General features: G+C 37.8%; 2 protein-coding genes across 2 annotated transcripts in view; both read left to right on the forward strand.

Annotated features, from left to right (window-relative positions):
- The window catches only part of LOC141427580 (acid sphingomyelinase-like phosphodiesterase 3b), an 85,373-nt gene that overhangs the window by 53,093 nt on the left and 9,741 nt on the right, over positions 1 to 22,539 (forward strand). The window contains exons 4-6 of the mRNA XM_074087161.1: positions 2,517 to 2,676; positions 3,877 to 4,076; positions 11,665 to 11,816. Of these exons, the coding sequence (XP_073943262.1) occupies positions 2,517 to 2,676; positions 3,877 to 4,076; positions 11,665 to 11,816 (512 nt within the window). The remainder of the gene's footprint in view (positions 1 to 2,516; positions 2,677 to 3,876; positions 4,077 to 11,664; positions 11,817 to 22,539) is intronic.
- Positions 4,509 to 9,603, forward strand: LOC141427581 (uncharacterized). Its single transcript, XM_074087162.1, has 3 exons — positions 4,509 to 4,722; positions 4,804 to 9,452; positions 9,534 to 9,603. The coding sequence occupies exon 2, from the start codon at positions 4,902 to 4,904 to the stop codon at positions 6,042 to 6,044; it is 1,143 nt and encodes a 380-aa protein (XP_073943263.1). The 5' UTR covers positions 4,509 to 4,722; positions 4,804 to 4,901; the 3' UTR covers positions 6,045 to 9,452; positions 9,534 to 9,603.

Genomic DNA, 22,539 nt, shown 5'->3' on the forward strand with positions numbered 1-22,539 from the left:
TATATGTAGGTACTGTTGCCCGCTAATTGATCTTCAGTCATTTTTCGCTATTCTCACGAAAACTATAATAATGTGATCTTCCGAAAACTTACCTAATGTTTTAATTCAGATTATATATTCAGAAAGCAATCACCGCCGCCCATAGACATAACATTAAGCTGAGTTAGGGATGTATTGCCGGCCCTTTGAGAGAGGAGCAAACTCGTTTTTTGAAGATCCCTAACACAGACCTTATATCGATACGAGGTCTGTGATCCCTAAGTTGTACCGGTTCGAACATACTGGTGCTGCAAGCTAATTCCAAAGCTTTACCGTGCGTGGAAAAAAGTGTGCCAAAATATTAGGTCGATTTTGTGCGATGAAGTAACTAAAATTTAAATATCTAAACTTACGTATTTATAGAATCAGCAGTAATAGCTGCTGTCTGCGTTTTTGTCTGCAATCAATTCGTTTACCGCTGTTTTACAGGAACCTACCTGCCCCATGTCTGGGATTTCAAACCATCTCCACGACAAATTTCATCACAACTGATTGTTAAGCGATTTACGCATGTAAGAGTAAAGTATAGAGTTACTTTCGCATTTTAAATATTAGTATGTAACTTGATTTACGGAACATTATGCCAGATACATTTATTAAATCACCAAAATTTCTAACTTTCATAGCAAACTTGACCGAGCTTTATCATTCAATAACTACTACAGAAAAGCAATTTGTGAATATCTGTTCCACTTATGCTTGAGCGATGTATGATTAAAACAATAATTAATAAATAATTGTATTAATTGATTTAATTTCATTTAATTTTTATTTATAATCAGAAATAAACGAATTAAAACAATAATTGTATGAAATCAAATTCAATAACAATTTTGAAATTGACATACGAGTAGGTACGAGCCACAAAAATCGCGATAAAACTTCTTCTTAGGCCTCCTACGGCACTGTGCATGGCCACATTCACAAACAAAGAAATATCGATAGTTTATGGTGTGCCTTTGATGTGCGCGAGTTTAATGATAGTGGAGCGATGTGTCTGCGGCTTCGTCTTAAATGTCAAAGTATTCGCGAATATTCGGCTACACACATCGCGATAAAGCGAATGTTCGCGTTATCGCGATGTATGTGGCCCTAGCATAACGATCAAAATATTATTTACGAAGTTTATGGTCACTCTGCAGATAAAAATGTGAGGGTTTACTAACTGGTTTAAATAGGACTGTACCTACCCGTAAACGATCTATTATCAATACTGAGGGTGTAGGGTTTGTCCTGCTCACGTCTTTCAAGTCATACTGTATGTAGTAACTACGTGAATTATGGCCAGGATCACCCGACGTCTATAAAGAGCCCCGGATTATGTAGGATTAAATGGTTACCTGCTAAAACCACCCACTGGCCCATATGAGGCGACCCACATCTTGCTGTTAGAGAAGGTTCAGGCTTTCTTGAGAACGCTGTACAAAAAAATATATGGATGTTACCTGTATTTTATTATTTTATTTATACCGTACTAAATTCTTACTTGGCACTCTAGGCTTTGACTCATTAGAGGTGAGGCGCAATCTAAGCCTTCTCGGTTTAACTGGTCGGGTCTTGCGTGGGGCGGCAGACTGTCCTGAGCTCGTTGAGCAGCTAGTCAGATCGTCTGTCCCTGACGAGCCGAGGATAACCTTGAGGCCGCGTTTCGCTCCCTGTTAGCCGTGCCTGCGGCTCGCACCGTGTCGCACAGGTTCTCGCCGCTGCCACGCGACCTGGCGCTGCTGGTGTCCACTCCGGAGTGCGACCTGCTGGCGGGTCTCTTTAATTATTAATGTTTTGCGAGATGATGGATGACAGGAAAACTAGTGTTCCTCTTTAAAGTTTCTCACTGTACCTTAGTTTAAGATCTTTTTTTAGGAAACAGGTATCCTAACCTGCCGTCGCTTTATTTTGAAATAATCATGTATGTAAGGAAAACATATGTGATCTTCACTAACGTCGATAAGCCAAAGGCACACAGGGAATAGTAAATTATCTTACAGACTGGCTAAAACCTAATAGTCGTTTCGGGAGACTTGCTATAGTTTTTTTATTTCAAATATTTAAATGAACCGATAAAATTCAGATCTATTGTCAAGAAGACATTAATATCTGGCGGGATGCTAGTCCGGTCGCAGATATTTGAAATAATTCCGATCCGCATTAGCGATCCCTTCAAATAGCAAACCTACTGTGTTTGTTGGGCTTGTGATGTATACATATCATTTAATAATATTGTAAATCTGTTAAAAAAAATATAGACGAGTCTTGCCGGATTCTTCTCCAGGCGCCTGTAGATTTTTTAAATCATAAGTTTGTTAGGCCGAATAGATATTTTGACTTTGACTTTTAAGATGTGAGTGAGTTTCTCAGTGTACCTATTGGTCAAGACGTAAAGCTGTGAATATATATGTCATAAATAAAAAATAATTATTATGGTGAGGGTCCTCCTGAACTCGCTGGAACCCTGACCTAACAGTCGTGTTGTGTGGCAGAGTGCCGGCGCGCGGACGAGCGCGGCAGCTCGGGGCACCACCGCGCGCTGGGCCGCTACGGCGACTACGCGTGCCACAGCTCGCACGCGCTCGTGGAGTCCGCCGCGAGGCACATGCGCGCGCGACACGCCGAGAACGTCGAGTTCGTGCTCTGGACCGGGTAAGGATGCGGCCACTACAGCAGCGCGCTGCCCGCTATGGCTTCTACGCAAACCTAATTGCAACGTTATCGGTTTAACCCATTCTTGAGCGAGCGCCAGATCACGTACTTTGCCGCCCATCGGCGTCAGCGGCACTGAATGGGTTAAGCCGATTCTGAGTAGATAAATGTGGAGAGACATCTAGTTTTATAGGATAGCGGTTCCATCATAAAAATAGCTGTAATCGTCACGTACGATGTTTATATAATAATAATAATTAAAAAAAAAACAGGCCGTACAGATCGTTAATATTATGTTAGTAGCCGTTGACTTATATCTAAATTAGTAACACTTACTGACTAATAAATATATAAACAACGACGTCGCTTTCGTAAATAATATTTTTTTTATGAGCTTTCACTAGAACGTTTCCTAAAATGATCATGTACAAAATTGTGGCACTGTTTGGCTCTATATTTGGCTCTGTTTAGCCACAGTTTAGCTGTTTCATTCGACAAATTTACAAACTGCGTATTTTCCTATGTTACTGTTAGTTATAAGTGAATGTTCAAGTTTCATGTTTAACTTTAAGGGTCTTCCCACATCTACCGTCAGCTAAAGCCGACCAAAAACGCTTTATGTCCACGCAACGAAAAGACTCCCGTTGATAAACATCGTTACGCGTCCGATTTATTGCGTGGACATAGAGAGTTTAGGTCATTGACATCATCATCCCAGCCTATATACATGTACGTCCCACTTCCCATTTCCTTCGTGGTAAATTTCAAATGTAATGTCGCATATGAATTTCGAAAAACTCAGAGGTGCGGGCCGGGGTTTGAACACACGATCCTCTGCTTGAGAGGCCATAGGTCAACCCACTCGGCCACCACGTCCCGTCAGGTCATCGACATAGCTCAGAGAATTAGTAAGTCGAAGTGGTACCTAGCTGGAGTAAATGAGTTCTTAAGTGGAGACCGCGTCTTGGCAAACGTAGTGTAGGATGCCCGCCGGCCAGGTGGAGTGACGATCTGCGAAAGGCTGCTGGTAGAAGCTGGATGCGTCTAGCCGAGGACAGGGCGCAATGTCGCTCTTTGGGGGAGGCCTATGTCCAGCAGTGGACTGCTATAGGCTGATGATGATGAGAGAGTTTTTGATTGGCTAAAGCTGCTTCCGCGTCGATAGTTTTGGAGAGATCCTGAAGTTCCACGTTCTTGCAGGGACATAATAGCGGCGCGCTACGGCGACGCGCGCGCGCGCTTCTCTGCCGTGCGCAACATGACGGACCTGCTCGGGCGCACGTTCTCGTCGCACTTCGTGTTCCCGGTGCTGGGACACCTGGACCCTCCGCCCTCCGACAACCTCACCGCCCTCTGGGGGCACTGGCTGCCGCTCGAGGCGCTCGACACATTCAAAACTGGTAAGCATCATTAACCATAACACCGGTCTACTGCGTTTTTGTGCACGGGATATACATACTATTTTTTATTTAATAGCTAGAAATAAGAACAGTTCAGAATTTTCTTTTATGTGTACGAGTAATAACCTAGCCAACAAATAGTTGGAAAACCCCCGACTTCAAAGTTCAATATCTCAAAAACGGCTGAACCGATTTTGATGAAACACGTCTAAAAACTATCGCCAGAAAACCTGCTTTCAAAAAAAACACATTCAAATCGGTTCACCCGTTCACACACAGAGACACATAGCGGTCAAACTAATAACACCCCTCTTTTTGCGTCGGGGGTTAAAAATGAATAGCGGCACAGCGCGCAAAGACCGATATTAATAAAGCGCAAAAATCAAAAATGAACAAATATTTTCCATTTGTAATCGCACTGTGTATATATATATGTAAATGAAGAAGAGGGTATCACTTCATTTATTTTATGTTTGAAGGTAGCTAGCTACTCGTATGAGAGTTGATGACAGATGACAGCTGTTTGATCTGTAGCAGAGTGACTTGTCAGAAAAAGTGCAAGTAATGTAATTAGCGTGTATTTAAAATTGTACTTGAAGTAAATACTGTGGTGGAATATTAGCTTTAATGTTGTTTCTCTTTTCAGGTAAGAATTGTTATTTAGTTAGTTTTATAATCTTAGATATGTGTTAAGTATTAGTGAATAATAAAACTCCACTCTTTTCAGAGCAACTCAGTGGTTTTATTTCACCGCTTCAGATAATTTAAGAAAACTGGGTGGAATACACATTATAAAACAACATTTCCAGCTATTTCTTGAAAAACATGAACAAATTGAGATTTGAATTTGTTGTCAAAGCAAGTGTCGAAGATACGAAAACCAGTATAATCTGCATAACCTCGATTACGGATGTTGATAAAAATGTCTTTGCAATCCCAGAAAAATACCAACCAGTGAAACTGCATGAGTCAATAATGAAAACGGAAGCCTTTCAAAAAGTAAAAAATACACTACAGAAGAGACACGACAAAAGGCAAGTGTGGATTTCATTGACATCAGATATATGTAGTAGTTATATGGATGAGGACGGTAATATGCAGTTTAAAGGATATTTGTTGGAAGAAATTGCACCAAAGACTCAGGACCAGACTCAAGCAGCTGGGATTTCTGAAGAAGCGTTATCAAGAATTCTAGAAAACTTTGCAGAGCCACGGAGTGATAAACTGAAAACTCAAAGCATGACAGGTTTAAAGGAAAAATTTGTGATTGAGAAATTCACTAGAAAGACATCGAATGTATTGCAATGGATTACAACTTTTGAAGCCGAATGTACTCGTCTCGGGATCGAAGAGGATACAAAACGGATTGAAGTGCTTAGGTTATTTTTAGAGGAATCATGTTTGGACTGGTACAGCTCCATGCTCATAAAGCATACGGTTGACTCAGAGTGGTCCTTATGGAGGAATAATTTTTGTGAAACTTATGCAGACAAAAGTTGGTCACCAATCAGGTACGCAATATTATTTAAATATAGACAGGGTTCTTTACTTGAGTATGCAGTAAAAAAAGAAAGACTTTTATTGGAAATTAATAAAAGCATGGATAATTCTATTCTGATGGATCTCATCGCTACGGGGTTGCCAAACTTTGTTGCTGATAAAATTGACAGAAATACATTAAAAAAAACTGAGGATTTATTTAGTAACATAAGGGGTTTAGAATATTTGGTGGAGAAAAAGACTTGGGAGAAAAAAATAGTAGGTTTTGAAAATAAAATTAAAGAGAAAAATGTGAGCGTACAACCATGTAGGATCTGTGAGAAGGAAAACAAAGGCAAACGGTTTCACCCAGAGTCTCAGTGTTGGTTTAAAAATAAAAGTAGTGATAAATTTAAGCGCGATCAAGTAAAGAGTGTCAACAATTATGAATTGGAGACCGAATTAAATGAAATAGGTCCAAAAAACTAAATATCCCGCCATTAATCAAAATTAAAATATTAATAAATGATACCTTAGAAATACTAGGAGTTTATGACTCAGGATCCAATGTATCTTTGATAAATTCGAGATTATTGACCCTGACGAATAACACAAGTAATAATGGTAAAACAAATGTAGGCTTGAAAACGATTAATGGCGTAAAAAAATCTATAGGAATGGTAACATTAACAATAAAAATATTTAATATTGAAAAAGATGTTAGTGTTTTCGTTATAGATGAGGAAAATTTTGATTACAATTTCCTAATTGGATTGGATTGCATTGAAAAATTTCACTTAGCTCAAAATGAAAACTTGATAATTACACAAAATATTCCCATCCTACAAAAACAAATTAGTAAAAACATTACAGAACAGAAACATGCAGAAATAATTCCTGGCTTCACAGGTAGCAAAATAGAAAATAAAAATAATTATAATGGTAACAAGGATGAGAGTATTTTGGAAAAAACTAAAGAGGAAACAAAATATAGAATAAATTTTAATGAACACATACAAGTTGAAAACTTTGATATTTCAATAAATCACCTCGACCTACAACAACAGTCAAAAATAGATGACCTGATATGCAAATATGCATCACTGTTTGCTAAGGATAAATATGATGTAGGCACCGTAAAGGATTATGAAGCACACATTGATTTGTTAGTCGACAGATATTGTAGTAAACGGCCATATAGGTGTACTATTGAAGATAGAAAAGAAATAGAACAACAGATATCAATGTTGCTAAAAAAAGAATTAATTGAAGAGTCCTATAGTCCTTTTGCAGCTCCAGTAACATTAGCTTATAAGAAAGAAGAAGGGAAAAAATCAAGGTTGTGCGTAGATTTTCGCGATTTAAATAAAATTGTTGTTCCCCAGTCACAACCGTTTCCACTAATTGAGGATTTAATGGTCAAAACGCGGAACTGTAAGTTCTTCTCCACACTCGACATAAACTCAGCATTCTGGTCGATCCCATTAAAAATTGAAGACCGGAAAAAAGTAGCGTTCGTTACACAAGAGGGGCACTTTCAATGGACGTGTTTACCGTTTGGTTTGAAGACCTCGCCTGCAATCTTTCAGAGAATATTAAGTAGTATTATAAGGAAACATAGTCTGTCAGATTTTACAGTGAATTATATAGATGACATCTTAATATTTTCTGAAACATTCACTGATCATATTAAACATTTATCATTGTTATTGGAAGCAATAACAAAAGAGGGTTTTAGACTAAAATTGGCGAAATGTACTTTTGCTCAAGACTCAGTCAAGTATTTGGGACACATTATAAAAAATAACACAATTACTCCATTAAAAGATAACCTAATCGCTATCAAAGATTTTCCTGTACCAAAGACACAAAAAAATGTTCGGCAATTCCTGGGTAAAATTAATTTTTATGGGAAATATGTACCCAATGTTTCAATAATATTAGAACCGTTACATAACTTGTTAAGGAAAGGACAAACATTTAGTTGGTCAGAGAAATGTCAACAATCATTTGAGACGATTAAAAAACTACTTTGTCAAAAACCCATTCTAGAAATATTTGATCCGAATCTACCGATACACATTTATACAGACGCGAGTTTGCAAGGCATAGGCGCGATCTTAAAACAACCTCAATCAAACGGAGAAGAAAAACCTTGCGCATACTTTTCGAGAAAATTAAATGATGCTCAAAAAAAGAAAAAAGCCATATATCTCGAGGGTTTGGCAATAAAAGAAGCCGTCAAATACTGGCAACATTGGCTCATAGGGAAGCGATTTACTGTTTTCTCTGATCACAAACCTCTAGAAAAAATGAATATTAAGGCTCGAACGGATGAGGAACTAGGCGACATTGCATACTACTTATCTCAGTTTAACTTTGAAGTCATTTATTCCCCTGGGAAGTACAACTTGGAGGCAGATTGTCTAAGTAGAAATCCTGTACTTGAACCAGATGATAACCAAGACGAAAATTTAAAATGTGTAAACTTTGTTAAATTAAAAGACATTCAAGATGACCAGGAAAATAATGAACACTTGAAACAAAATAAGAATAAATTAAAGGTAAAAGATAAACTGTACTACAAGAAAATCGGGAAAAAAGAAAAGATACTAATAACCGAAGATTTTAGCTTGAAAATCATTAAAAATGTACATGACTACTTCTGTCACTTAGGACCACAACAAATAGAAAGCAAGATTAAACCGTTTTTTACCGCGAAAAATTTAACAAATAACATTAAAAAGATATGCGACAACTGTAATATTTGTGTAAAAAATAAATCTAGAGTAAAAAATAAATTTGGGCTAATGTCACATTTAGGTCCTGCAACGCATCCTTTTGATATAGTATCTATAGACACCATTGGAGGATTTGGTGGTTCACGTTCCACAAAAACATATCTACACTTACTTGTTGATCATTTTACTAGGTATGCCTATATTTCGACTTCTAAAACTCAAGGTTCTGGTGACTTTATAAAGCTTGTAAAAAAGGTGACCCAGGGAAATAAAATTGGAATGATTTTGTCGGATCAATATCCAGGCATAAATTCAACGGAATTCAAAAATTTTTTAGATAAAGAAAACATACCAATTGTTTTCACTGCAGTCAATGCACCATTTTCTAACGGTTTGAATGAGAGATTAAACCAAACGTTAGTTAACAAAATAAGGTGTAAGATAAATGAAAGAGACAATAAACTAGCCTGGACTACTATTGCTCACGAATGTACTCGGAGGTATAACGAGACTGAACATTCAGTGACAGGATTTTCTCCAAAATACTTGTTGGAAGGGAAATCAGTTAACATTCTACCAAATGAACTAAAACAGGAAAAAACATATAATGAATTATTACAAGATAGAAAAATCGCATTACAAAATACCATAAAATCACACAACTACAACAAAAAACAGTTTGATAAAAATCGGAAAAAATCAGAAATAAAGGTAGGAGACTCAGTGTATGTAGAAAATGGAAATCGATTAAATAGAAGAAAATTACATGAGTTAAAAATAGGTCCGTATAAAGTTTTACAAAAATTATCAAATTCTATTTACAGGATAGACACAGGCCATAAAAAATCTGAGTCCAATTTGTTCCATGTAACCAAACTTCTCCCACTGATAGAAACATGATTTAATTATGTATAATTAGCCAGATTCTGTGGGGGGGGGGAGATGTAAATGAAGAAGAGGGTATCACTTCATTTATTTTATGTTTGAAGGTAGCTAGCTACTCGTATGAGAGTTGATGACAGATGACAGCTGTTTGATCTGTAGCAGAGTGACTTGTCAGAAAAAGTGCAAGTAATGTAATTAGCGTGTATTTAAAATTGTACTTGAAGTAAATACTGTGGTGGAATATTAGCTTTAATGTTGTTTCTCTTTTCAGGTAAGAATTGTTATTTAGTTAGTTTTATAATCTTAGATATGTGTTAAGTATTAGTGAATAATAAAACTCCACTCTTTTCAGAGCAACTCAGTGGTTTTATTTCACCGCTTCAGATAATTTAAGAAAACTGGGTGGAATACACATTATATATATATTTTTTTTGTTGATCGGTGTAATCTGCTTCGCATGTTTGGTTGGCTTAAATCATGTTTAGCCCAATAATTTTAAGAAATAAAAAAACTGGCCGTCTTCCGGTTTGTGGTCGCCACTCGAGGACCTTCCTCCCCCAATGGTTATCTCGAGTGATGTGGCCCGCCCATTGCCACTTCAACTTGCACATAAATTTGTAGTTATCTATGAATATCCAGTGTAAGAAGAGCCGTGGTTTCCTAAGCAAAATGTACTATGTAGTGTGAGTTCATTTTAGATTGGTTAGTGATGTAGACAGGCAGATGTACACAATTAAGATTTTCAGACTTTTTTAGTGGCTGTGCTATAAGAGCCAACTTCATGCCAATTTACAAATATTTACAAGGTGAAGTTAAAAAAAAAATATATTAATGGTTCTAATAATTAATTTAAGCCTATATTTTATTAAGTTTAACTAAACATTGATAGACGATAGACGTTAAAAAACAAAATGCTTAAAATTACGTTAACAATACAATACAATACAAATATTCTTTATTGATCACCAAAAACAGTACAGAGACATTACAAAAATAGAAAAATTCAGGTACACAATAGGCGGTCTTATCGCTAAAAAGCGATCTCCCATACCAATACCAATTTATACGAGTAACACTCATATTTATCTATTTAATTATCATATCAGTAAAACATTAAAGCAATTACTGAAATAGTCAAAATACCGCAAACGGAACTTATCACAGTTATCGAGTTAACACACACGAGTAATATTTAAGTACCTCAACGTTCGAGTGTCTACTCGTGACCACGGCCACTTTAATGTGGTCGAAACTTCGAGGTAAATATTACTCGTGTGAGTTAAAGTGATAAGTCCCGTTTGTGGTATTTCGACTATGAGACTATGAGTGAAAATCGCGAAATTTTAAAATGTTCAATTACTGAAGTCCCTCCAAGCATGCGCACAACTGAGCGCCGCACAAAAAGTTTATTCTATTAAAGCCCCAATCGATCCAAGTTAAATCTCAACCTGCGCCGCCGGAGTTTATCCAATTAACCTCTATTCATTCCACTTTTTGGCGTGAGTTTACAACTTTGAAGTGATCGAGCCGTAATGTAATTTGGACTTTGTTATTGGATTGATTGTTAAAAATTTGACGGAGAGAAATGTTTCCCGTCTCAGTGAGCGTTACCTTACGCGTTACCGGAAAGTGACAAACAGGATCTTGTTACTGTCAGCGTTACGATGTCCGTCTGTCCGTTTATGCATTTGTCCATCTGTGTGCCAAAAAAAAATTACGTGTCCAATATTTTATGATAAATAATCTAGCTGAGATACATAATCAGGCAACTTCGTTATATTTATAAATATTCTGTTACTTTATATTATAAGCCTGTTTCAAATGTATGCCTCAATTAAGCAATAAGCAAGCAAATCAATTGTGTATTATTTTAAGTTTGATGTCGAAATAAAGTTATGTCTATGTCTTTAATAAAAAAAGAATACTATTTTTTAGCCAGTAATAGGCCAGGAAACTACGTTATTTTTAATTTCTTTAAAGATATTTTCATAATACTGGATACTCACATTCGCACGAATATGCGAACCCGCTATTGCAAGATAATTGAACCAGAAGAAAGTTCTCCGACTGAAACACTAATTAAGGCTCCTTTTCCACCAGAGATGAGCGAGGACTGTGTTTCATGAACCAATAGAAACGCTTCATTTAAGTGCAAGACGTACTGTTCTTCCTCAAGGCGTACTATTCTTCCTTTTACACCAGCAGCCTGTGGGTCCGATATACCCAAAAGTCAAACAATGTCTGCCTACATGGTGCTCGCTGATGATGTTCGCTGAGTCACGCACGCACCGACAGCGTCACTGCTGAGCAGAATAAGGAGCAGCCCAAACAGCATTTTAAAGATGACAGCTGATCATGTGTGTTGTCCTGTTTTAAACGAAATTATTTTAAGGGTAAAATCCAACTTAGTATTTAAATACCAACATTATTTTTAAGATTGCTTTAGTTAATTAACTTTACACCATGCTTGTTGGCACTGGCAGGAGGCTACTACACGATAGAGCAGTCACACAGCAAGCTGCGTATCGTGGCGCTGAACACGAACCTGTTCGGGGGCGCGCGCGACGCGGCGGCGCGCGCGCAGTGGGCCTGGCTCGACGCTGTGCTCGACAAGGCGGCTGACAACAGCGAAATGGTAACGACTATAACCCTTTACTAACAACGCTTCGTATCTTCCCGACTCGCTGACGCTTATACCGGGTGTGGTCTGTAATACGAGCAAAAAATTAAAACATTGGTCGTCCTCGTCAAACTAAACAACATTAGTTCAGCGACTTTTAAAAATAATGGAGTCTTTGAATTTTCCTTTTTTCATACAAATTTAATAATGCTATCAATTTACGCCATCCTAGAACACAACTGACGGCGTCTGTCAAGGTACAAACATCGAGCATTTTGCTTAACATTGCTTCTTCGAATAAACTTAAAAGTTTAATAGGAAATTAAAAAACTGTTTATTTTTAAAAGTCGCTGAACTAATGTTGTTCAGTTTGAGGGGTGTGGTCTATGTTTTAATTACTTATTGTTTTATTTAAGCCACACCCGGTATTACTTAACACGAGAGTGAGAGAGACGGTACGATACGAACTTCGATTTTCGAATTTAACAATAAGAATGGTTTATTGGCTGATAAAATAGATACACATACGCGAACACTGACTTAATATACACATGGATGCCTATTCCTACAGTCACCAGCACCAATATCTGACAAAGCAAGCGTGCATAAATATCTGATACAACTCTATTTCTAGGGCCGGAAGGACGTGTCAGATATTTTTGCACGCTCCGCTGTGGCAGATATTAATGCTGGTGACTGTACCAGCCAAAATGGCCGCCACTCAGCTATTGTGTCGCGAAAAGATCTGATGATGATTTCGCGACGGTGATTTACAGTGACGCCAGTTACAGTTTACAGACGGACTGCCTTCCAACTGCAACGTGACTGTCAACTGCCGATTACTTATAGATTTTAAACTATTTACAAAATATAATCTTTATATCAGCCGTAGGACGTAAATTGTTGGACATAGGCCTCCCGCATAAATCTCCAGTTGCTTCGGTTGCAAGCGGCGGCGGTTGGTGTATGTAGAAAACAATCATGATAAGGAAATTAAGACTAAATAAAATTATATATTTATAAAAGACTAGCTTTTGCCCACGGCTTCGCCCGCGTTTCGGTTATCGCGCGCTGTTCCCTCGGGAACTGTGCATTTTTCCGGGATAAAAAGTAGCCTATGTCACTCTCTGGCCCATAAACCTATCTCTATGCTAAAAATCACGTCAATCCGTCGCTCCGTTTCGACGTGAAAGACGGGCAAACATACACACAAAGACACTTTCGCATTTATAATATTAGTATAGATTGCAGAATTAGATGATTCAACTCACTATTCATCATCATCATCATCATCAGCCTACAGCAGTCCACTACTGGACATAGGCTTCTTCCATGGCGCGCCACAACACTGTCTTCAGCCCATCGCATCCAGCCGCCGTCAGCGACCCTCTTAACCCAATCCTCCGTCCAACTCACTATTAATCACTAAAAAATATCGGAACCCCATTGACGCTTCTACATACTCTAGAAAATTTGTGTAACATCGGTTTCTTGTCACATAAACATATCATTCACTTAAAACAGTAAATTCAACTTTTCGTGATCGATTATTTCTCAAAACATTGTTAGGAAAGGTATGTTTACATTTTTCCTCAACCTTGCCACCTACTAACACTACACAAACATGTTTAGCGAGCCTCGTATGTAAGCCGATAACAGCCTCCCACGATAAACCACTGAATACCCTGCTCATTTTGCACCATAAAAATAAAAGTCTACAAAGCCTCATAAATCCATACTAATATTATAAATGCGAAAGTAACTCTGTCTGTCTGTCTGTCTGTCTGTCTGTCTGTTACGCTTTCACGGCTAAACCGCTGAACCGATTTGGATGAAATTTGGTACAGAGATAGAATAGACCTTGGGAAAGAACATAGGCTATCTTTTATTGCGAAAAAAAGGTTTTAAGGGGTTGAAATAGGGGATGAAAGTTAATATGGTGGAAGTTCGTCGCTGTCGAAGATAAAACCATGAAACTTGGCATTTAGGCCCTTAATCCATATTAATATTGTAAATGCGAATGTAACTCTGTCTGTCTGTTACGCTTTCACGGCTAAACGGCTGAACCGATTTGGATGAAATCTGGTGCAGAGATAGAATACCTAGACCTTGGGAAAGAACATAGGCTATCTTTTATTGCGAAAAAAAGGTTTTAAGGGGTTGAAATAGGGGATGAAAGTTAATATGGTGGAAGTTCGTCGCTGTCGAAGATAAAACCATGAAACTTGGCATTTAGGCCCTTAATAAGAAATAAATCGATATTTGTTTGAGCTTTTTTGAAAATTCGACCTGTGAGGGGATGAAATAGGGGTTGAAAGTTTATATGGAAGGTCGTCATTATCGAAGATAAATCGATGAATATTTATTAAACTAGCCATTTGGGCACGTGATAAGAGATAAATAGATATTTGTTCGCGCGTTTTTTAAAATTCTTCCTGTGAGGGGGTGAAATAACGGATGAAACTTTATATGGAAGATCGTCATTATTGAAGATAAATCGATGGTTCTTTGTGAAACTTGGCATTTGGACATTATAAGAAATAAATAGATATTTGTTCAAGCGTTTTTGAAATTTTTACCGGCGAGGGGATGTTAGCAGAGGAAATGATGCAGTGTTAGCAGTGCCCTTTAAGCTCATAGCAAAATGTACGCAATGTGGGGTTATAATAGATGGCTTATTGACATAGACAGTCAGACATGAAAAATTATGATTTCCAGATTTTTCTTATTTATTGTGCTATATAAGAGCTACCTTTATGCAAAAAAAAACTAAGTTTTTAGGACAGCCGGAAGTGCCCTATAACTTTTTCTGTTAAGGCAATTTGTATGGACACACCTTTTTAATGACTGTAGCTTTTGATTGCCTTGACTTAGAAGTTTGATTTTTTCACAGATTTCGGGACTATTGACCTGAGTTTAGGGTTTTAATCTCAATTCGATACCGATACTCCGCGTGTTTACGAGATAGAGGATCTTGACAGACAGACGGACGTACGGACAGCAAAGTGACCCTATAAGGGTTCCATTTTTTCTTTTGAGCTACGGAACCCAAAAATCATATTTTCCGGCGCTTTTAAAATATCGACATATAAATATGGGGATGAAAGTTCTTAAGTAATTCCAAACAAATTTACTATAAGTATGTTTATCGGAAATATGTGTAGCTATGCTTAGTAAAAATGCCGTTTTAATTATAATCCTACCCTCCTAACTTACAATAAAGGACGTAAGGTGTCAAGAGTTCACTATGAGGAATAATAATTAGTCCTTTTGTGTTGGTAGGGTAGAATACACGTCGTATTGCTAAAATGTGGCTACCAGCAAAATATTTATGTTTTACCAAAGAACATGGATGTATGGATGTTCAGTTCAGTTCAGTTCAGTTTATTTTATTCAGTAAACTGTGGAAGTTTCTATGTGCTATTATTGGCAGAATAGGTATCCTAAATAAATTAAATACTTCCCAAAGTTATTATTCCACGCGGACGAAGTCGCGGGCAAAAGCTAGTTTAAAAATAAAATTAAGTTCCCGTAATCCAAGAACTCTTTGTAAAATTACGTTTTCCTTGCATATTTGAAAGGCGATTAGATTAACGAGGTTCTAATCTGTAATTTATTAGTGAGGGCCGCGGCCGGATTTCCTCGCGCCTTCCGCCGCTAGTTATGACTCCAGGCTCTGGAAATATGCCTCATGCCGCCGCTAACTGGCTCCCCTCACGTTATTAATGCCACAGAAACTATAGTGTTTCTTGAAAACAATATTCTAGATTATTTACAAGCCACTATGTAACCTTATCTCGTATACAGGTTGTCCCGCGGCTGTGCGGCATGGAGGGATATTATCATAAATATTGTAGATAGACAATTTAACTGCGAGAAGAAAATAATTCAAACTGCATTCAAAGATTTTGGTATAATCCTCTGTCTGAACTGGGAATCGAACCCACCAATTAGTAAAAAAAAACACCGTTATTAAAAATCCTGACATTACACCTATACATGGTCTTCCCTTTATTAGAGACTAGCTTTTGCCCGCGGCTCCGCCCGCGTGGTATTCGGTTATCGCGCGCTGTTCCCTCGGGAACTGTGCATTTTTCCGGGATAAAAATGTCACTCTCGGGCCCATAAACTATTTCTATGCCAAAAATCACGTCGATCCGTTACTCCGTTACGGCGTGAAAGACGGACAAACACACAAACATACAAACACACTTTCGCATTTATAATATTATTATGGATTCTATGTTAACAGAAAAAAAACCTTATGATTGAGCATTTGGATCGCTACCGTAAAATTACAGGCTGGTTCAGACATGGGAAATTAAAAAATCTTTGAATGCAGTTTGAATTGTTTTTTTAAATCAAAATGAAGTCTTCCTTCAGTTAAATTGTCTATCTACAATATTTATGATAATATCCGTCCATGTCGCACATCCGTGGGACAACCTGCATACGAGATAAGATTACATGGTAACATTCGATAGTGGACCGGAGTCACGAGTGCTGCTGAGCTGTTCCACCTCGCGAAGGACAAGAAGAAATATACTGAGTTGATGGCCAACCTTCAGTAGCACCACAGGAAGAAGAAGATAGATGTACATAATTTATATACAAACACAAAAAGTAACCATGTTAGTTGCAAAAAAAAATAAGTTTCGCAATAATTACCAAATCGCTAAATCGTGATAAATTAAATAATATATTTCGAGCATCAATCATCTGATGTCACGTCAGACGTCACGTCAAATGCGACGTTTAGAATAAAAAAGTAGCGTTCACGTGCTAATTTAGGTATAAAGGAAAAAGAAAACATACGAAAGCAATGTTTATTAGGACCTTTGTTCACTAAGTACCCTTAAAATATGTGGTTGTAAAAAAAATATACACCGTAGGTACAGTTTTAAACATTTAGATTTCGAAGAACTGCGCGAGTCAAGATCGAACTGGGCTAAGCTTAACATAATCCTTTGTCGGCGCTCGAATAAAAAGCGTAAGAAAACGGAAGCATCCCACGACACGTGTCCAGATGTTCTCAAAGAGCTTGTCTCTTGCGCCGACGGCTCTCGGATCTCTCCGCGTATTTATCTGAGCACGTGTGACGTCCCATACGGGCGGATGAAAAAGAATAAGGAATCGCGGAGAAAATAGAGGTGAGACGTATTTACTAGAATAGGTTTATACTTTAACTGGAATATAAGCTGGTGGCTTACTAGTTTGACCTATGGCCTCTCAAGCAGAGGATCGTGGGTTAAATTCAAATACAAGCTCGCACCTTTTAGAAATTCATGTGTCAAATAATATTTAGATATTTACCACGAGCTTTACTGTGAAGAAAAACATTGTGAACAAACCGGCGCAAACCTGCAAAGTAATTCAATGTATGTAAGGAAGAACATATGTGATTTTCCCACTAACGTCGATAAGCCAAAGGCTACTAGAAACACAGGGAAGCTTAAAGTTCCATCTTACAGACTGGCTAAAACCAAAAATTCGTTACTGGGAAAATGCATACGTTTTTATAATAAAATTCCAAAAAAATATCACAAATGAAACGGATACAAAATTCAGATCTATTGTCAAGAAGACATTAATATCTAAGGCGTATTATAAAGTTAATGATTACATCATGGACAGGGATATTTGGAAATAATTCCGATCCGCATTAGCGATCCCTTCAAATAGCGAACCTACTGTGTTAAAAATAAAGTTGTGTTAAATACTTGTGATGTATAGATACAATTTAATAATATTGTGAATCTGTTTAAAAACATATAACTCGTTGAGTTTCTTGCCGAATTCTTCTTAACAGAGGTTTTCCCGAACCGGTGGTAGATTTTTTTTGACATTCATAAACTAAGTGCTTGTTATAGCCTAAATTGAACAAAGATATTTTGACTTTGACTTTGAATGGTGTGTGAAGTTCTCAATACGCACTAGGCCCGCGTGGGTACTACGGTAGAAGCCCTCTCATTCTGAGAGGAGACCTGTGCCCAGTGGGACGTATATAGGCAGAGATTATGATTTAGATGATGAAGTTTTATTATTGACCCCAAAGGACGCATTCCCGCCCGGCCGTATTTTTAGCGTACAAGTATTTGTATTTAGAAGTACAGCAACTTCTAAATACACCAACTACATAATATTGAGACGACATTTCCCAACAACTAAAATTATGTCATTTTTAGGGTTCCGGAGCCAAAATGGCAAAAACGGGATCCTTATAGTTTCGCCATGTCTGTCTGTCTGTCCGTCCGCGGCTTTGCTCAGGGACTATGAATGCTATAAAGCTGTAATTTGGCAAGAATATATATGTAAACTATGCCGATAAAATGGTACTATAAAAAATTCAAAAAAAAATTTTTTTGCGTGCCTCCCACAGACGTTAAATGGGGGTGATTTTTTTTCTCATCGAACCTTGTATTGAACCTTTGTATAGGTCTTTTAAAACCATAAGGGGGTTGCTAAAACGATTTTTCGATTCAGTGAGTTTTTTTGCAAAATATTCAACTTTAAAGTGCAAATTTTTATTAAAATCGAGCGTCCCCTCCCCCTCTAAAATCTAAACCAATGGGTGGCAAATTTTGAAAAAAAATCAGAATGGTAACTAGTAAGTATATCAAACTTACACGGATAACTATAACATCCCTACATTGTAAGGATTTCTTATTTTGTAGGGAATATTCCAAGTTTAGGTATTTTATACCTAAGGCCTACTAATAACTAATAATTCTCAAGAAAACTTAACCGTTATAGTTGTATGTAAACCATCTTCTTTGTACCATGTCTGAGCAAATAAATGACTGATTACTGATTACTTAGAAAAATATTACTTAATTTTTTCGTAATGGCTACGGAACCCTATTTCGGGCATGTCCGACACGCTCTTGGCCGGTTTCAGATTTTTTTACTCTTGAGACAAACACTCTAGACTCTAACACAACAACAACAGGTACTGGGGTCTAACAACTGGTAGCATGGTGTACGGTTGTGTCACTCTGAAGATGAGCTCTGGTTGAGTTCGAAACGCGTCAGTGTAGTGTGGTTTGTGGTGATAGATGGGTTTGTGTGATTTGTGTGTGTTCTTACAGTGTGGAGGTGGAGGAACTGCATGAACACGCATATTTTGCATAAGCTTAGCTATCGTAAGGTCGCGGGTGAGCAAGGAAATTATTTTAGTTCATTGATTTGGACCTCCGCAAAGTAACGCCTCGATTTAATAAATTATTTACTATATAATAATAGTAATATTTTTTATATAAGGGTGGTTCGGGAGCTAGAGTTGAGCACGACGATACATCCCATTTGTAATGGATCGATCACAATCATATTTAAGAAAAAACCCTCACACTTTTAATTGCAGACTGACTCAGTATTTTTTAACCCCCAACACAAAAAGAGGGGTGTTATATGTTTGACCGCAATGTGTGTCTGTCTGTCTGTGGCACCGTAGCTCTTAAACGGGTGGACGGATTTGAATGCGGTTTTTTAATTTAAAATCAAGGTTTCTAGCGATGGTTCTTAGACATGTTTTGGAGATATGGAACTTCGAAGTGACAAAGTCGAGGTTTTCCAAGTCTTTGTTGGTTATTTAGTTAGTTACCTTTTGTTTCAAAATTAAAAAAAACACCTTAATACTACTGGTACGATTTAGCAGCTGTAACTAACTGAGTTCGGTAGGGTAGTCCTACTGTACCACTACCATGAATTTACAGTGACCGTGTACTCGATAGTGACGGCGTAAATTATTTGTAGAGGCGCTGTACAATTCTCCATACAAATAATTTACGCCGTCGCTATCGAGTACGGTTACTGTAAACTCATGGTAGTGGTACTGCTCAGGCCTCCCAATTACTTCCAAATCACCTTGCGTAGTCAATAACAAAAAACTGAGATATGATTTCGGTTTTAAGCCCACGACCCTCTGTTTGAGAGCCCACAGTTCAACCCACTAGGTTACGGATTTAATTCAAAGTACTATCATTATGATCCCTTAGTGCGTTCCAATTTTAGAAACAGAATTCGATAGCAGCTAATAATTACAGTTCGAGTTTACAGAGCGTTGTAATTAATGTCTCGATAAAAGGGTTATTATTAGAACCCAATCCGTTTAGGGAGGGTTGTACCTATTGTTATTAATTTGTGGTTTCTATAACGAGATGATTAATATATAATATTTGTAGTCTATGAATTACTGTAGTACAATATTTCAATTTTAAGAAGGACATTTGTCAATACTTTGCAGAAATCTCAAATCAATACATGTAAGAAAAATTAACTCTTGAAATAATGTTCATAAAGTTCACTCAGAGAATTATCGATTTGTCAGACACCTGCGATGCAATTCAAAGGAAGTTTGTTTGTTTGGAAGTTGAAGTTCTCAAGCCACACTGGGCCCGCGTGGGAACTACGGCCTGGCCCCTCCTAGCCCCCGTCATTCTGAGAGGTGGCTTGTGCCCCGCAGTATTTATGGCGAGATAATGAATTCTTTAGAATTTATCCAACCGCGAACAGGTTTATTTATTTCATAAACTGTTTTAATTTTCTAAATTCGACATTAACTTAATTTATATTTTAATTTTTTATAATAGGTTATTGAAATTTGATTTATTTTATAATCTTTTCACGTTTTGTGAATTAATTATTATTTTAAATTTTATTTAAATTTATGAATTATTTTGTATAGCTGGGAGGACAGTGTCCAGGCGGATCTGGGACGTCTCCAAGTCGACGACTGGCAAGAGGCTGCGCACGATCGGGACAGATGGCATGCTCTCGTTTCGGAGGCCAAGACCCTCTTTGGGCCCCTGAGCCAATTAGTTAGTTATTTTGTATAGATACATTTGACGATGCTTTTGTGTTTTTTTAATAATTACCTGGCATGTTTTTTCAGAAGGTAATCTATATCTATCTTTTCTGCCGTCATTTTGTGTCACCCAGTATACTATATTACGGGCAATATCTCGTATAAATAGTAGCTAGACATTAAATTTCATAGGGATCGTGATGGGCAATAATCTGACGATAGCGGACGTAACACTTGTTATATGTCTTGTTATCCAGTGTTAACGGCTGTTAAAGGAGATGTAAAATAATATTGGACAACTTGATATTATAGAGACAGAGATGGTCGGATAATGTGAACTCAGCCAATTTGATTCTTAGGCCGCCAAAAAAACATTGTTACTGTAACTTTTACGTACGTAATTTGCTTGTAAAATGCTTGTCGTAAGCATTGTTTCAAACAAACACAATTATTGAGTTTATTATTTTTAATAAAACAAAGAAATATGTTTTTATGGACCTGTACCTACTAACAACCACAGATATAGATTACACTAGATAACACAAACACCTCAATCTGTATGAAAACCAACCGTGTCACTTTTTTATATCTACTGGGACGTCTCAAGAGCGAATTAGCGATGTGAATTCCCCGATGTCCGCGCAAAATCGATTCAAATGCACCGCCCGCCCGCGCCCGGGGCTCGAGTCAGTCACTAGTCATGATTAGTCAGTTAGCGGTCAGTCTTTGTATGGGGCCAACCCCGACGTTTGGTCGGGGCTCGGGCACGCGAAGTAGATGCATTTGCGTAATCTATTGTAATCTATATCTGTGCTAACAACCCTTAAAATTTGAGAATATAACAAAAATACTATTCTTTATAATTATAAATCCAGCTTTATTAAGTACCTCGTAAAATTATGTACACCAACAATATAGCTCACCGTCAATTACAAGGTTTCTAGTTTGTTTGGTCACTAGTTTTAAACGCGTTGCTAAAATACAACTCGTACTCCCGCTTATTGCAAATAGTTAAACAGTGACGAAAAAGCAGTAACCGAACAAAATATTACAAAAAAATAGAGCCCAAACCAGCTCAAGCAAAGCCTCAAATCGTACACTAATTTGGCCTATTAAGATGTGTACGATAGCGGCCGCATAATTCTTCGGCTAGTCCGGTGAGTAAAGGATCGACCACGCTGGTGCTTAAATACGCTGACGCACTGTTAACGCAAGAAAATGCATGCGTCATCTTCTTATAGCGTATCATCCTCAATGCTGGCTGCTCAAAAAACGCTGTACACCTTTTTAGTGAATACCGTCTGTCTACGACGCTGCTTAAACACAGTACGTGAAAGCAATTAGCGTTACTGACTAATCCATAGTTCCATACTAATATTATAAATGCGAAAGTGTGTGTGTTTGTATGTTTGTCCGTCTTTCACGTCGAAACGGAGCGACGGATCGATGTGATTTTTGGCATAGAAATAGTTTATGGGCCAGAGAGCGACATAGGCTGCTTTTTATCCTGAAAAAATGCACAGTTCCCGAGGGAACAGCGCGATAATCGAATTCCACGTGGGGAAACCGCGGGCGAAAGCTACACATATATTTTGAGACACAACTTTTAAACTGGTACTGAAAAAAAAACATTAGTTTATGGTGGTTAAGCGGCTTTTGAGTAGAAATGTGGATGGTTTGCGATAAAAACGTGACGCATGAAGCATGCAGTTAACTGCGTTTACGCGCATTAACGTATTTTGAAAAGTGCTGTGGATAGTATGCGATTAAAACGTGACCTACAAGGCACATCACTGCGTCAACGAATTTTGAGCAGCGATAAAAACGTGACGCATGAAAGACGTCACCGCATTAATGGTGCGACGTATTTTGAACACCAGTGTGGTTGTCCCTTAATACGTTGGCAAGTTTGGTGAGTTACCGTCGCCGCCGCCG

Source organism: Choristoneura fumiferana, chromosome 4 (genome assembly GCF_025370935.1).
Source record: "Choristoneura fumiferana chromosome 4, NRCan_CFum_1, whole genome shotgun sequence".
In the NCBI taxonomy this organism is placed as follows: Eukaryota; Metazoa; Arthropoda; class Insecta; order Lepidoptera; family Tortricidae; genus Choristoneura; species Choristoneura fumiferana.